The sequence below is a fragment of the Triplophysa dalaica genome, chromosome 3 (genome assembly GCF_015846415.1).
Source record: "Triplophysa dalaica isolate WHDGS20190420 chromosome 3, ASM1584641v1, whole genome shotgun sequence".
Lineage (NCBI taxonomy): Eukaryota > Metazoa > Chordata > Actinopteri > Cypriniformes > Nemacheilidae > Triplophysa > Triplophysa dalaica.
In genome coordinates this window covers 24,876,593-24,892,253 of record NC_079544.1, presented here as the reverse complement: position 1 = coordinate 24,892,253, position 15,661 = coordinate 24,876,593, and the positions used below count along the sequence as shown (strand labels likewise).

General features: G+C 40.0%; 1 protein-coding gene across 4 annotated transcripts in view; it reads right to left on the bottom strand.

Moving 5' to 3' along the window:
* Positions 1-10: 10 nt before the first annotated feature.
* Positions 11-15,661, bottom strand: part of sbno2a (strawberry notch homolog 2a) — a 29,626-nt gene continuing 13,975 nt past the window's right edge. For 3 of the 4 annotated variants that reach the window (XM_056742784.1, XM_056742783.1, XM_056742786.1), the window contains 27 exons: positions 14,872-14,937; positions 14,682-14,781; positions 14,344-14,504; positions 14,103-14,236; positions 13,921-14,011; positions 13,665-13,808; positions 13,432-13,549; positions 13,097-13,202; positions 12,750-12,903; positions 12,363-12,539; positions 12,076-12,173; positions 11,729-11,805; positions 10,001-10,183; positions 8,652-8,773; positions 8,219-8,350; positions 7,980-8,115; positions 7,788-7,900; positions 7,625-7,696; positions 7,415-7,523; positions 7,184-7,255; positions 5,738-5,881; positions 5,530-5,624; positions 5,092-5,184; positions 4,848-4,979; positions 4,418-4,494; positions 3,949-4,139; positions 11-3,764 (listed from right to left, as the gene is read on the bottom strand). In XM_056742784.1, coding sequence (XP_056598762.1) covers positions 2,494-3,764; positions 3,949-4,139; positions 4,418-4,494; positions 4,848-4,979; positions 5,092-5,184; positions 5,530-5,624; positions 5,738-5,881; positions 7,184-7,255; positions 7,415-7,523; positions 7,625-7,696; positions 7,788-7,900; positions 7,980-8,115; positions 8,219-8,350; positions 8,652-8,773; positions 10,001-10,183; positions 11,729-11,805; positions 12,076-12,173; positions 12,363-12,539; positions 12,750-12,903; positions 13,097-13,202; positions 13,432-13,549; positions 13,665-13,808; positions 13,921-14,011; positions 14,103-14,236; positions 14,344-14,504; positions 14,682-14,781; positions 14,872-14,937 — 4,368 coding nt within the window. In that variant the 3' untranslated portion in view covers positions 11-2,493. The remainder of the gene's footprint in view (positions 3,765-3,948; positions 4,140-4,417; positions 4,495-4,847; positions 4,980-5,091; positions 5,185-5,529; positions 5,625-5,737; positions 5,882-7,183; positions 7,256-7,414; positions 7,524-7,624; positions 7,697-7,787; positions 7,901-7,979; positions 8,116-8,218; positions 8,351-8,651; positions 8,774-10,000; positions 10,184-11,728; positions 11,806-12,075; positions 12,174-12,362; positions 12,540-12,749; positions 12,904-13,096; positions 13,203-13,431; positions 13,550-13,664; positions 13,809-13,920; positions 14,012-14,102; positions 14,237-14,343; positions 14,505-14,681; positions 14,782-14,871; positions 14,938-15,661) is intronic. The other variant, XM_056742785.1, reaches the window with a different exon arrangement.

The following is a 15,661-nucleotide window of genomic DNA, read 5'->3' as shown; positions in this document are numbered from 1 at the left end:
GATTTGAACAAACTTTTAAAATTTTATTGTTTGTTAACAAAAATTATATTGCCGTACAATATATTCCTTCTGTTAAATGTAGAAAACGTTCAGAATGAGTCAAAAGGCACATTTGTTTACATTATGTACAGCTCCATCTAAACTTATATAAATATTGGGATAAAACACAGAAGCTGAAAGTAAAAGTGCTGAACAGAATTCTAACAGGAAACAATATAATATAACAACAACAGTATCGACATCAATAATAATAATAATACATATGATCAGTAGCAGTTTTAATAAATGTTTTGTTGTTTTATTAAAGTGTTCTTTTGTGATTTTGATGTAGAAACGCCAGGCAGCAGAAGAGGTTTCAATTCTGGAAGTTTATCCCCAATTCTTTAACACAGTTACACACAATGAAAAACATCACATTTCCCTAAAGAGAATGGGAACAACCAACTTTAGCATGTGTGACATTGCCTGCATCTCATATATCTGTGATATCTCATCACAAAATCAGATTTGAAAATAAAATCGATAGAATCGTATCAAACGGGCAGTAATACTTGAGTATTATTCTTACATTTCACCTTGAACAGAAGTATACTTCAAGTCTAGAATACGACAGAGTACAGTAGTCAAGATCACACGTCTCTCTCTCTGCGACAATGCAATCGTTCCCTCAACATTTCCTGAGATTAAACACGACCGCACGGAGCCTGCACAGAAAACTTTGGTGCGATGGGAATCAGATGAAAGAGATGGAAAGTATCTGAGCTAGACAGAAGTGACCGTGCAGCAGCGCAGTCATTTTGGTGACAGGCTTTAGTTCTGGATTTTGGGAGGAAAATTAAAATCAAATAAACCCCTGACAAGACTAAAAGTGTTTTTGTACTTCTACACATGATTATAACCAAGACTACCTCTACTAAAAATGTCCCTTGGATATAAATACCAACAATAATAGTATTAACAATAACAATAATAATACAAACAGCAATATCAAAGACATCAATACGTTTTCTTTCATTCCAACGACACGAGAACACAAGACCGAAGGGAAAACATTGACCTCATACACGTGATCTCGTACAAACCAACAAAACTATTTTTCGGCTTCTCTTAACAAATATAATATTCTTCAAACAGAACTGGAAAATATCACTTTGAACAGATATATACTGTAGAGAAATCTGTCTGTCGATACGAGACTCAAATTGTTCGTGGGGCAGCATTTTATTCATCTCTATAAACATATACAGTTGAATATGAATTTGTTTGGTTTTTATTGCTAAGTCTCGCTCGCTCTTGAGACGAGGTCCAGTGGTTCAGAGCTCTCTCATACTTAAAGGGGTACTTCGCCCAAAAATTTAATTTCTGTCATCATTTACTCACCTTTGAGTTGTTCCAAATCTGTATAAATGTCTTTGTTCGGATGAACTTAGAAAAAGATATTTGGAAGAATGCTTATAACCAAAGAGCTTTTGCCCCCCCATAGTAGGAAAAAATTGGTAGTTATAAGTTCCACAGAACTGCTTGCTGTCCTAGATTCTTCAAAATGTCTTCTTTTGTGTTCAACAGAAGAAAAAAAAAAGATAAAGCATTTTTCCTACAAGATCTGTGATTCTTTATGTTCATCAGAACAAAGACATTTATACAGATTTGGAACAACTCAAAGGTGAGTAAATGGTGATAGAATTTTCATTTTTGAGTGAAGTATCTTTAAGATCTGCTAATAAATAATTTGGCTTCCCATTCCGAAAGTTCACAAAGCTCACCCATTCGTATTCGTTTTGATAAAATTTGTTTAGACAGTGATGAGTCTATATGATACCTGAGAAACGACTCAAAGCCCAACGCAGAAGTATTCTGCTGTGCTCTGGCCAACGCCGCCTTTACGGCCCATATGTTGTGTAAGATCTCTCTTTGAGTTTAGATTATTTAAATAATGCGGATATGATCGAAAGAGAAATTCACAGGGTTTAGGTGGCAGACAGCAGTTTCAAATTCACACAGTTCGTACAGAATTCTGAGAGCATCGCTAAATAAATAATATAGGACTGCTGTGTTTAGAAATATACACACACACGAGAGTGAGAGAGAGATAGAGACCGTATTTAAAGGAGGTCAAGGCACTGATGAACAGACGGCAGATAAACGCCCTCTGACAGGAAACAGAAAACAGACATCTTCATAAATAAACATTTAGTTTACCTCACTCTTATCTTTGTTTGTGAACTCTTTGAATGAGAAATGAGAGGTGGAAAAGCCCTACTGCTTTAAACAATGCAAAAAACAACAACAACATGAATTTCATGTGCCCCAATATTTCGAGATTTTCTATTCACTGGACGTCGGCAAACCAAATACAACCACCACAGAACTAGCTTATGGACTGGGAAAAACGTGGACAACAAATAAACAGAACCTCTGAAAATAAAGCCCATTCTGAGATGATGAACATCTGATCACCAGACACAAACAGTACTGACCACCCATCTCCGGCCTCTAGGTGGCGTCCCAGTCCACGGGTTTGTACTGGATGACGGACTGGCGTTGGTCCGATGGGGTTCCGCGGATCATGTGATCCAGTGTCTCACGCACATCCAGGACGTCCATACTGCAGTGGCCGTTGGGTAACAGGAGGTGCGACTGTTCGGAAGAGGATGGCGTAAAGTGTGACGAGGAGGAGCTCGAGTCTGACAGGGAGGAGTTCAGAGGAGCTGAAGTGAAGAGGGAGGAGGAGTAAGAGGAAGGAGGGGTGGAGGACGGGGTTTGAGAGCTAAACGGGTACTGCAGTCGAGAAACGGGCGAGGGGCAACTGAAGTCCAAATCCTCAAAATCAAAATCGCTGTTTGGGATTGCTACTCGATCTGGAGCGGGCTGACTGTGCAGGAGCTGCAACTGCAGGGGTTGCGGCAGCATGGATCTGCTTAGAGGAAGCTGCATGTTTTTGCTCGCATGCGCCTGCGGCGGTTGTTTCATCACCTGCGGGTGAGTGCTGAGCGAGTGTGCGTTAGACATGCGTGTCAGCATGGATGCGTGTTGACTCTGCTGTGGTGACTGCAGCGCCGTGCGTGTAGACTGCGACGATACGCCGGTTCGCTGCTGCATCTGCGTGAGAAACCGCATCATGAGCGCTTTGTCCTGCCCTCCTTGCAGCTGTGATAAAAGAGTGCTGCACCGTGCCGACCCATTAACGCTCCGCTGGGCGTGTGAGCTGCTCTGCTGCTGCGTCAACACGCCCAGCGACGAATGATTCTGCTTTAGCGTGTGAACATGCTGCTGCTGTCGCAGGAAACCACGAGCGGCGCGAGAAGACGGCGAGACACGCATGCCTGCGTTCATCGCCAACTGCCTCTGCCGTTCCTGGGAGATCAGTTCTTCCAGGTCAAATGTCTCCGGTGCAACCACGGAATGGCGTCCTTTCCCGCCCGCTATCCCTCCGTTCAGGGAAATGCCGTTCAGGCTGATCCTCGCGTCTGACCCGACGGGTTTGATGTCTGGGGAAGGGCACGGGCTGATGGTCAGGTCCAGGACCTCACTGACAGACTCGCTCTTTGACGGCGCTGCAGGGGGCAGGCGGGATGGTGGGTAAGGAAGGTGGTTTGCAAGGGACTGGGGTAGGTTGGCGCACAGTTTGCGGGCATTGTTCATTTTGGCAAACATCTCCTGTTGAAAACGCTGGTCTCGCTCTCTGCGTGCCTTCTTTACTTCCTCGTCCATTCGAGAGAGCTCGGCACGCACCCGAGATACGCAGTTCTCTGGGATTTTTATACCTAAGACACACAAAAGATTGTTAGTGATGGGATTACCAGATCATATAAACAGACATTACTTATTATTCACTTCCTGTGGTTTTCATTTCACATCAGACGTTGTTTGTGTCATACTTGAGTCTTGTGATACTTTATCCATTATAAGGATCCCTGATCACTACTAGATGCAAGCAAGGACACCTACCGACTTGTTTGCTGTTCTGTTTTGTTTTGAGTCGAACGATCTGCAGGATGCTAGAGTTCGTGATGTCAGAGACGATGTCAGAGACGCGTTTCCAAACCCTGAGCAGAGCGCCGCACAACATGTGATACTGTCTGAGACGCATCCCCAACAAACACTCATGTCCCTCCTCGATCAGCTTACACGTACCCTTCCTTAAAGATATACATGCTGCATTACATTGTGTACAAAACAAGGCCATTTGTTCGGTGAACATGCATTTCAACACCTAGAAATACACAGCAGATTCACACTAGCACATAATACAGTTTACAAAGATTTTACAAACGTCCCCCCAAAAACTTCTTTCAATTCTGGGAACATATATTTTTCAAAATTCAGTAAGTATACACAGTGACGCACACTTACAATCAAACAAACACACACACACACACACACACACACACAAACACACACACGCTCATGGTCTCACCAGTTGGCATGGCTGCATTTAGTGAAGGAAAAGACAAACTGACTCTCCCAGTAATGTTTTGCTTCATCTGGCATCACCTTAAAAACAGAAAAACACAACATGTGTGTTACTCAAAAATCAGCCACTAGATGTCACTGTACAAGTGTTGCACTAAAACCAGATTTAACTACTCCAACTGCACATCTATGACACCTTTTAAAACAGCTTGATAAAACTGATCTTCTGAAATGTGATTTACATCTGTGTATTTTGTGTTATATAATCAGTACATAATATATACAACAGTATTACTCAAACACAATATATTAAAGAAGCATTATTATAGTAGTGTATCATATTATATAGTAAGTGAATTATTACTTTTTTAAAGGCTTGATTAATGGGATATTTGTTGTGTTTTGCACTGCACCGTGTCGGTCCGATGTCTCACCTTGTAGTATCGCAGCAGGAGGTTGTCTAGATTCTCAGGATGTGCCTGTTTACCGATGTTGGGTTTATATAAAATGAGGTTCCGCCCGCGACCCTGTTCAGCAAGCAGCACACATGGCTGGCTCCCGCGCAACTGACCAAACAAATCACATTCAGGGAGTAAAAACTTTCATAAAGCTGGGGCGAAGATTCTTAGATTTTACACTAAGGAGAAAAGCACTGTCACACAAGTGTGTGTCATGTACCTTATTTGAAAGGTAAAAGCCTTCATAATCTCCCGTAAATTTCTCAGCTTTACTGCAGGCTTCATCCCAGGGCATTCCACGATCCACACTGATCTAAAAACAAGCCTCTGTTAGCTCATTTCCTAGTTTTGATGGCTTTAACATAGCGGTGTTACAAGATCTCGTGCCACAAGATCTCATGAGATTAAAACGTGACTAATTTCTCGAAAAGATGATTCACAAAATGATATGAACTAAAGCTGATTTTCAAAATGTACCTTCACCTCGCATTTTGTGATTTTTTGTGAATTTTTTATAAAAACAATTCATCATTTAGGATTACTTAAAAAATAGTTTAAAAATCTTGTGTCGTTCTCGTGGGGTAAGTGTCTTATGTGTCACACCCCTACCTTGAGATCCAATAAACTGTGCAATACAGTAATCATAAAGCATGAGTACCTTGTAGAGGATGACCTGACCCTCCTGAGGGTTACCCGGGGTCAGAAACTTCTCCTGTGTTTCCTCGTGAATCTCATCATTACCAGGAGCCAGATCTGATCAAACAAAACATCTCAGTCACAAACACGCACTCCTATGATAACATATCAGATGTCTAATGATGACGTGTTAATGTTTGAAACATGAACATGCACATGTGGCTCCTCACCCAATATTCCCATGTCATATTTGCCCTCTTTTTTGTCTTTCTCGATCAAGTAGTCGAAGTTATCAGTGAAGTACTGAAACAAAGAGTTCTGCTGATAGACCTCCAAACCCAGAATCCGGTTCAGAAACTTGGTAATGGTGCAGTCTGTGGCATAAGACAAACAATTAAGTTCTATTGAGTTCATTTGAATTGATGAAACTAAAACAAACAAGGCTAAGTTAAAAAACACCCACAGCACACACAAATGTGACAGCAGAAATAAAAATCACATTCATTTCTTTTACAATGGTAAAACAGAATTTCCCATAACCATGAAGTTCAAGAAATGACATCATCATGTCATCAAATCATAAATTAAAATATATTTCATTCTTATGATTAATGAATCAAAGTCAATACTTGTGTGTTGTATCGTTTTTGTTAAAAACATCATTTTCAATCAGGGTTCCTACACATTTAACATTTCGAAATTCAATACTTTTCCATACTCTAACATACAGACTTCCCTGAAGATTTTTCAGAGCATATTTAACATCTGAATAAAGCTGTGCTTTTAAAAATCAAACTGTTCACGTGTAAATTGTTATAATATTTAGCCAAATAATAAGTGGACTGTTATAGACTGCTATACAAATAAATTAACACCAAACCAAGACATGTTCAGTGCACAACATTTTATTGGAATTTAGTGCATTGTTAATTATTTGTCAAATTAAATAACTTTAAACCTTCGACCCACAGCAACAGAAGGATTGGTGAAATATATTCCATTAATGAACATGACAAGAGAACTTAAAAAGATTAACTTGGCTTTTCTCAAAATTTGACGACGTTCAATCTGGGCCGTATGCAGGATTTTAGAAAAAAAAGGTCCAAAAACGGTCCCAAACAAAAAAAAGATTTTCTTGAGCTACATAAGTGCATTTTAGAGCAATTGGAGTGCAAATTAGATCACAATAGTTAAAACCATGTCTGTCTGTTTAAGTTTATCATTGGTCACATGGTATTAACAAATATTACCAGATTGAAATACAATCAGTCTTTCATGAGCATTTGAATTCAATTCATTGATGCGTTTGAAAAATTAGCAAATAATGTTGTTTTTATAGGCTAACGGCAACCTAGAAACAAGTCAAAGACATGTGGTTTAGGATGAACTAGTGAAGATCTGGTCATGGTTTTGTCTTGTTTCAGGATTTAGTAGTTTGCGTTATTGGGAAAAATATTTTTGGATATAGGTTTGTTAATTAAATGTTGACGTTCATCAAGCACGCTTAAATTGGAAAGAGGGAGAAAGTGATTTGCACATGTTTTTAGACGCGTCATGTAAACGGCCCCTAAGATTTATAGGATAAAACTTTAAACATTTAGCTACGAACTGTAAAACTCCATTAAATTAACGTGACAGAAAAAATACACTCAAATGGTTGGGGCTATAACTTTTACCTTTTTCTGTGTTCAGACCAAGTCGAGGCTCCCTACAGAAGATCCCAACATCGATCATGCCTTTCTTCATATCTGACACACACACACACACAGACACACACACAAATAAAGATGTTTTATTTGTGGTTTGCAGTTCTGACACAAAGCAACAAAAAAGGTCTAAAAATAAAAAAATGAGCCTAAATTGTTTTATTCTTTCCAACAATAACCATTTGTCACATGAGTCATTACCTCTGAAGAACATGAGATCTCCTCCTGGGTACCCTTTGGGTGGAGGGACTTTGTTGTCGATGTGTCCCAGGATGGCTTTAGTGATCTTATCCAACGCTTTGGTGCCGTACTGAGACAGATAGACAGACGCTCCCATCAATAAAGAGGTTCAGTAAATAAAACCCATTAGAAGCGCTCTAAATACAATTACTGAGAGGAAAATGTTCTTACTTTATTCTCAAAGTTGTACTGACTCAGGTCTCTAGACTCAGTGGCTCGTCGGTCCCCATGCGTCAGCGCCCCCTACAGAACACAAGAGGCACATTTTCAACTCTAGTCTACACGAGTTGGCGTTTCTCACGTTTGAAACGCAGTGTGCTGTAAGAGGTATTACCAGGCTCTCCAATCTCTTGGCAACGATTGAAGCGAAGCGCCTCTCACCCGCCAGCTCTGAGATCAGGAAGATATAGTCGGGAGCAGTAACCTGATTTGATCGATGTGTTCGACCTGACACACACACACCACACAACATTAGCAACCAGCACAGACTCTTATCAAACACGTTCTGAAACTCGCAAGCGCTCACCGAACTGCTGAATGGCCCGGTCAGCACTCCACGGCAGCTCTAGGGTCATGTGAACCCGTCTCCTGCGGTTCTGCACGCGTTTATCTGCCTGCAGAGAGATGCCCGAGCTAGCAGCCTCAGAGATAATGGCTATGAACTGAGAGACAGAGAGGAAACATCCGGTATCACATTTTGATTGTCTTTAGAAAGTGATTGTTGCGCAGATTGTGTTTTTAGTTGTTGTTGTTTGTTAAGTTCACCTTCTCTCCGGTCATGAATCTCTCTTTTTCTCTGATGTTAACGTGATCGATGGTCAGGCCCTGTTCTGCTCTGGTCTCGTATCGCACGCTGCCATCAGGTCGCCGCACCACACGACCCTTACGCCCGGTCATCTACACACACAGACACACACGTTTCATGCTCTGCTTGTCCATGAAAACTAGTAAGTTAGTAAGTAAAGATTTTTTGATTATTGACCATTTAACTGTTTTGGCCAAGAACCTCTCACTTAGACTGTCTGTATTTACATTGACAAAAAGTCTAGTGTGACTGCTAGGTTAATTTCACGGTGAAAGCCAATCAGACACGATTTTGTGTTTAATGCAGTTGATTGGAGCCTGGTTAGAACATGTTACATGTTATGTTACAAAACACAGGAAATAATTTCATGGTAGAAATTCAGCAATTCCTCACCTCAGACACCCTCTCTGGTCCTCCAAACCTGTCAATCAACTCATCAAGTGTGTTTAGAGGCAGATCTTTCCCCAACTCTGCTATTTTACCCAGCAGCCTCTGCTTGTCTTCTAATAGTTTGGCTGAGGATACACACACACACACACACACACACACACACACACAGTTCAGCAGATAGGTTTCTGAAGAGGTCTTAATCACCCCTGTGTGGTTTAGCCGTCTAGACTGAAACGAGTATTGATTTAATAAGCATTAGCTGTATGTGAACTGACTGCTACAATATTTCAAACTCTGAAGATTGTACATCGCATCACTGCTGCTAACATTGTACGTAAGGTTGCTCCGATCAGGATTTTTGTGGCCCATCACAGATTACCGATATTTAAAACCTGTATCGGCAGATACGATCACTGATTACAGCCTTCTATTTATAATGTAAAATTATTTACTTAACAATTTTAAACAACAGTGTATATTACCTAATGAATTACGAGATAAAAAGGAATGATAAATTGATAATTTGCAAAGAACATATTCCTCTCCCTCTTTTTAGAAAGTAAACATCAATGATAGTAACCATAGGAACAGAGTATTCCTGTTTATTAGTTTTGAATGAGCAACAGAATAAAACAAACACATACAAACTGCAAACTTTCTGGGGTAAGTTTGCATGTGGGAGTGAATGCCCTGAAAGTTCCATGTGTCCGCATTTGTGATGATTGATACACTAGTAACATAGCAACGTTCGAGCATCTGGCAGCTGTAAAAATATAACCCGTTTAGTCTCTAATATTTTTCAGAGATTGGCTTTTTTTTAACTAAAGTTAACACGCTGTGTCTTGTTTGGAGTGCGCTCTTTTACAGTGTTGCCATGTTCATTTATTTTTAACCACTTTTACGTTTGTTGTTTGGAGAGAGAAAGAGACTTTTGGGTCTTATAAAAAATAAATGAATTGTATTTTTAAGGTTTATTTTAAGCTTATCTTGGTTTGCAGTTTTTTCTTTTAATAGGATAGTAGAATGCAATTATCACTCTGGTAAACCAAATTTATCTGCAGTGTGTACATGTATCAATTTACTTCAGACTGCAACAAAAAGGAGTGACAGGCAAGCGACAGTTGAGTGAGTGACTAAGTTGAACAGTCCGGACCTTATACGCCGCTTGGTCTGCACAGTGCACCACACTTACATTGTACATGCTTTGTTTCATTTGATCGGCTCTTTTGATCGGAGACTGATCAATCGGAGCACCCTTAGTTGTATGCTGTTGGACCAATGCTCTTCCAGCACAGTGACATGTGTATTAACAAGTAAAACTCTGATGTCTGCACCCCTGTTAGTAAACGTACCCGCAGGCCCATTGATGTGGTTGACAAAAATCACATCATCATTATCCTGTAGTGATTCTGGGGAGGAGTTTGATTCGCTGTCAACCTCATCTGAGTCAGAGTCCGAGTCGTCGCTGATCTTAATAACTCCCCCCACCTCCACACAGTGCTTTGGAAACTTTGAAGCCCGGCCCTTGGGCTTTCCTTAAGAAAATAAAGAGGCAGGTTTTAAAAACACAAGTAATCTATAAGAACCAGGTCCATGTAATCAAGATCCTGGGCAGAACACTGACTGATCAGTACTGACGGGCTGTACAGTGTGACATATTTATCGCATATGCTATGAAAAAATTGGTCTGTGAATAAATGTAATAGTGTAGCATGTGTGCGATACAGTTTGGCAGATGCATAATACAGAGGTGCTGTTTGTGTGAAGTGCGTTTGTGCTTGTTTGTGTGTGAGGTTAACTAATGGCGCCCCACTATTTATTTAAATTTTTATTTCTTTTTGGCATTAAAACTTGTTTTCCAGCTGCTTTGAGTTCACTTATCTAGAGCCCTATGATCTGCGTGATGTTGGAAAACATTGAAGGAGTCACGACAGCGGAATTCTACTATTTAAATATGTCTGTTCAGCGTGTCTTTGAGTGAATGAGCTGTACACTTTAACATGTTACAAAGCGTGACCCTCGTGGATTTGTCTGTATCTTACTATATGAGGACATGAACACATAAACTTCATCCACACGAGCATTTCACTGTTTGAGTGAAGCTACTGTCAAACACAAGGGTCTTTGTGGCGACCCAGCTAAATCTAAGTCTAATAATAAAATAAAACTTAGTAAATTCATAAACTGTAGTGAACACTATAGTATACTTTAATATTCACTTTAGTAAGGTTCAAATATACTATAGTACACAAAAAAAATTCTGCAGTTAACTGTAGGAAATACTACAGTATACTACAGTATTTTAAAGGAATAATGTATTTACTACTGTATAGTAAAGCATTGAAAATACGGATAAAAATGATATGGCCATAATTTAACCATTTTTATTACAGTTGGAATTCTGATCGCCCAGTCGTGACATTTGCAGTTTCGCTATTCGCAAATACACCCTCAAAACTAACAACACACAGTAACCTGGATCCAGCAAATCATTTTGACAGGTTCTTTTGGACAAATTAAGTATAAATATATCTTTTGATAACATATATGACATCCTATTTATAAATGATTTAACCCGAATTGCCCGTTTGTGACACTTGAACGTCGTGACTTACCTTAGAACCAAAGTAAATGGCTATTCCTCGCGGAAGTTTTAATTCAGTAAAAATTTGCTGATAAAATATTTAAAATTCACATTTCATGTCTATTTTTTCTCATGTGGCAGGTAGCCGTGAAATAAAAAGGATAATGTAGAAACAGCCGGCTGTTCTTCCGCTTTGGGTCGGGTTCTGATCGCACTGTCGGAGCTCATTTCTGCAATAATAATCGGCTGCCTGTACAATATCCCTTACGTATAACACTAATGTTCTTTTTCAGTTATCTGTGATGACCTGCACTTGTGTGTTTTACAGATGACAACCGACTTATACTTGTACTATAACTGTTAGGCCTGTGCTACAAAAATTTAAATCTCTACAGCACCAGTGCTATGTGGAATAAAGATAACGTACAGCCCTAGCTGAGATGACTGGTTGATGAAAAACAAACCAAAGTAGTGCATATTAAAATAAACAACTCACGTTTCCTCTTGCCGGTGGTTCTTTTCTCTCTTTTTTCGGTTGGAAAGTGTTTTTGGACTAATGAGTGGAAAACACCCCTATAGGGAATAAAAAACATTTCAAACCAGTTCACTTACAATGATAAAATAGCCAATCATACTGCTGGATGTTCTTTTATTACTGCCCATATCGGCAACAGTGCATGTTATCTAATATTGAATTGTTGTCTGTTCTCTGTGATTCTGTACGTGAGGAGGGACAAAGTGGTTACTTGACATATACTGTTAATAAGTTTAGAAGATTTAGGTCCTGAATATGATGGGATGCCTGAACACAGCAAAGAAGAAACATTATTGGATCAATCTTACTCAGCAGCAGAGACGAATCTGTCTAAATGCCCATCGTTCTCGTCCAGCACCTCTCGAGTACGAGCCTCTCCGGTTGACTGCAGGCCAATCACGACACACTGTCGCAAACCAAGCGGGACAGGGGCTACGGTTAGTTAATCCATCTGAATAACTTATGCTTGAGCTACAAGTTGTTCATTTGAATAATTTTGACCTGAGCAGTTTGATTCAAGAGACTGTGATTTAGGAAGAAAACTCAGATTGTATATGAAAATATTCCCCAGGGGTAAGGAGAAGAACTGATTGACCTTGCCGTGCTGCATCTCGACACGAGCAAGCTCCACCAGACGACGGACTTTAGCAGCGATGCAGAGGTATTTAAAGAACCTCTGATGTGCAGACCAGAACTGACCCCAAAGAGACTTCCGGGACGCCAAACCCAAAATGTCCGCAGCCCTGGTGAACGACTCCAGAGCCTCAGCCCACTACACAGAGAAAATTACCTTAACAAACCGGCTACAAAACCAAATCCATCTACATCTCTCACCATTACGGCTCAATGCACTGGATGGGTTTTATAAGCATAACTAGTATGGGTTTCTTTGATCTAAATGTTTTACCTGTTTAATGCGTTGGAGAGATGTTATAAACATAAATTCTTCCACATCAAGAGATTAAGGTGGTGTGTGTCTCACCAGTCTAGCTGCTCTGTTGTAAACCAGTTTGAACTCCTCATCCAGTGTTATCTCCTCTATACGGAACGACACACCAGAAAAACTCAGCTGTCGTGCAATATACATGCCGCTCACTTTCATATCCATGGCAACAATCTCCATGGCACCAACACCCCTGAAACACAAGAAATGAGAAAATGAGAATTGAAAGATGACGTTAAAAGAACAATATTTTTATTCTGTATTCTGTGAGGCATTAATAGAATGTCTGATTTTAGTCCACAAAAAAGAGATGAATATTGTGTCCTTTTAAATTGTTTTGTTTTACGAGAGACCAGATATATGTGCTACTAAGCGTGACCTCTGACCTCTTCTCTATAGCGTGAAGAAAGTCATCAAACGCCTTGAATGGGGTTCCTAGCCCCCAGATGCCCAGCCGGCTCATGTAGATCATGTTCTTTGGCTCAGAAGCACCTGCAGAATGAAAAGAACATAAGAAATCAAGAGGAATTTATTGTAGATAGAATGCAAATCGCGTCATGTGTGAAAGGACTTTAAGCATCGTTTCCTTTTGCAAATGTAAATCAAGTGTGATGTGTTCTTCAGACATAAAGGTATATTCAGAAAACAAAATGCAAAATGCTTGAGGGTAAAAATGTAGGTCTGCATAAACCAAAAATAAAAGTTCAAAAGGTAAAACTACCTGTGGCACTAGCATACACCACCCTTGCCAGGGGCAGTTTAGTCTGGAGGTCAAGTACTGCTTTACCCATCTTGGTGGCGGTTGCATTTTTAGCTTTGTGGCATTCGTCAAACACAATCTGACAGGGTCACAGGTCAAGGTTCACAGTATTCTCATTAAAAAGACACAAAAGTGTGCCCTGAGATGGATCTTATTGATTTTTCAACCACCACAAAAATTACAGTAAAGGATACGACTCCATCAAAGTTGGGTTTACACCATTCCTGGATCTGTTTGAGTCTGGTGCGGTGCTGCCCGCCGGCCTGGCTCTCTCCGATCAGCGCAGAGTATGTGGCGAAGAGAACGCCCTCTGAGGTAGCAGTATCACCATATTTAATCTGCATGAAAAAAACATATACCACCAAAATTAAGACTGAACCATATATCTGAAAATAAATCCTAGTGAACTTTTGTGGGTTTTTTATCATTGCCGTGAATCACATTACAAACCTTATTCAAAGCAAAAACAGGGATGTTAGGAGCGTTGATGTCTTTGAGATCTCTCTCGGCATCATACTTCAAATCATTCGAGACACTAAACCTGAAACAAAGCAGCAGAAGTCGGTTAACGATACAGAACAAAACTTCTTGGACAGCTTTCCAGATGGCTGTGAATGAAAGTGAAAGTTTACCATAATGCTTTTTTCCGTCCCTTTAAGAAATTCTCCAGTATGATTCCGGCCACAGTGCGGCCTTTCCCGACACCGGCACCATCTCCGATCAGAAACCCTGCCCGCTGACCGTTCTGAAGGATCACCTCGTGTTGCTGAAGAACACAAACACACTTCATACATTTACACGGAGCAGGGAAAGGGGCCAGCCTGATGTGAAGCGCACAAAGAGATGAGCAGAGAGAAATAAGAGCCGGTCTACCTGACAGGCATAGATGATGGCCTCCAGCTGCAGTGCTGACAGCAGGCCTGAGGTTATGGTGCTCTCAGGAATGGACAGTGGGTATGTAATGTCAGGAGGAGGGACACTGGACAGCGTGTTCGTCTCCACAACGATGTCAGGATGAGAGATACCAATAGTAGCTGGACACATGAATAAAGTTTATTTTTCAAGTTGTTACAAACACTGCTTCTACCATTATGAAACAGTAATGCAGTTTTATATATGAAGCATATGTTACATTTCATATATCATGTCAATGTTTTGGTAACGCCGGCCACTCCATTACTTTTGATCAATAAAAGGAAATGTTGACTTACATTTGGATGGCTTGTATTCCGCATACGTGTCGGCGTGCCCTAACTCTTCTGTCTCTTCATCATCGGCCTCCTCCTCTTCCTCCTGTGGAGGTGGAGCTGCCTGTTTAGAGGGGGAGCAGAATATGAAAATCATGCAACGTGATGAAAGCGAGAGTAACATTATATGAGCAAGAGAGACGAGCTGATGTACCCTTAATCCAGGGACTGAGGCAGACAGAATCGCATTAATGTCTTCCAGTTTAGTAGGAAAAACACTCTGATGAACATAACACACACACAAAGGAACAGAAATGATACAAAGTCTGTCGCTATAGCAAATTTTTGTTTGGCTATTAATTGCATCAGAAATAAGTGTGATGGTCGATATTATTGACATTTCTATGGCACAGGCAATAATACAATATTCCAAGTACACTCTTTTAAAGAACAAAGAACTTTTAATAGAATATTTGGACATTGAGATTGGAATGTTAATAATAACTGGAGTGTTAAAGAGTAAATAGCATTAGATCATAAAAATTACATTTCATCTAGTGTAGAGGTCGACCGATATGCGTTTTTCAGGCCGATACCGATTGTTTCCATGTGAATTAGGCCGATAGCCGATATTTTGAACCGATATATATATGGTGTTATAATTTATATAGAAATTAAGAACACAGGCTCTGAACCATTTGAAAGATTTTTAATTCTGACTGAGAAATCTTAATCATAACACTTATATGAATAATAACAAAAGAAAGAAGGGAGCACCCAGCAGAATTATGTGAACATTTGGTAAACCACAAGCAACACAGTAAAAAACAACAAGGAACAAATGAAAAAATGAATTGAATGGAATAAATTATATTTCTTTATGGAAAAAAATATGTTCTGATGACTTAAAAATTGCATACAATACTAGAACCATTCAATTAATCTTTTTGCTCATCATTGGATTAACTAGCACAATTTGAATTTATATAATAAGTGTAAATAAT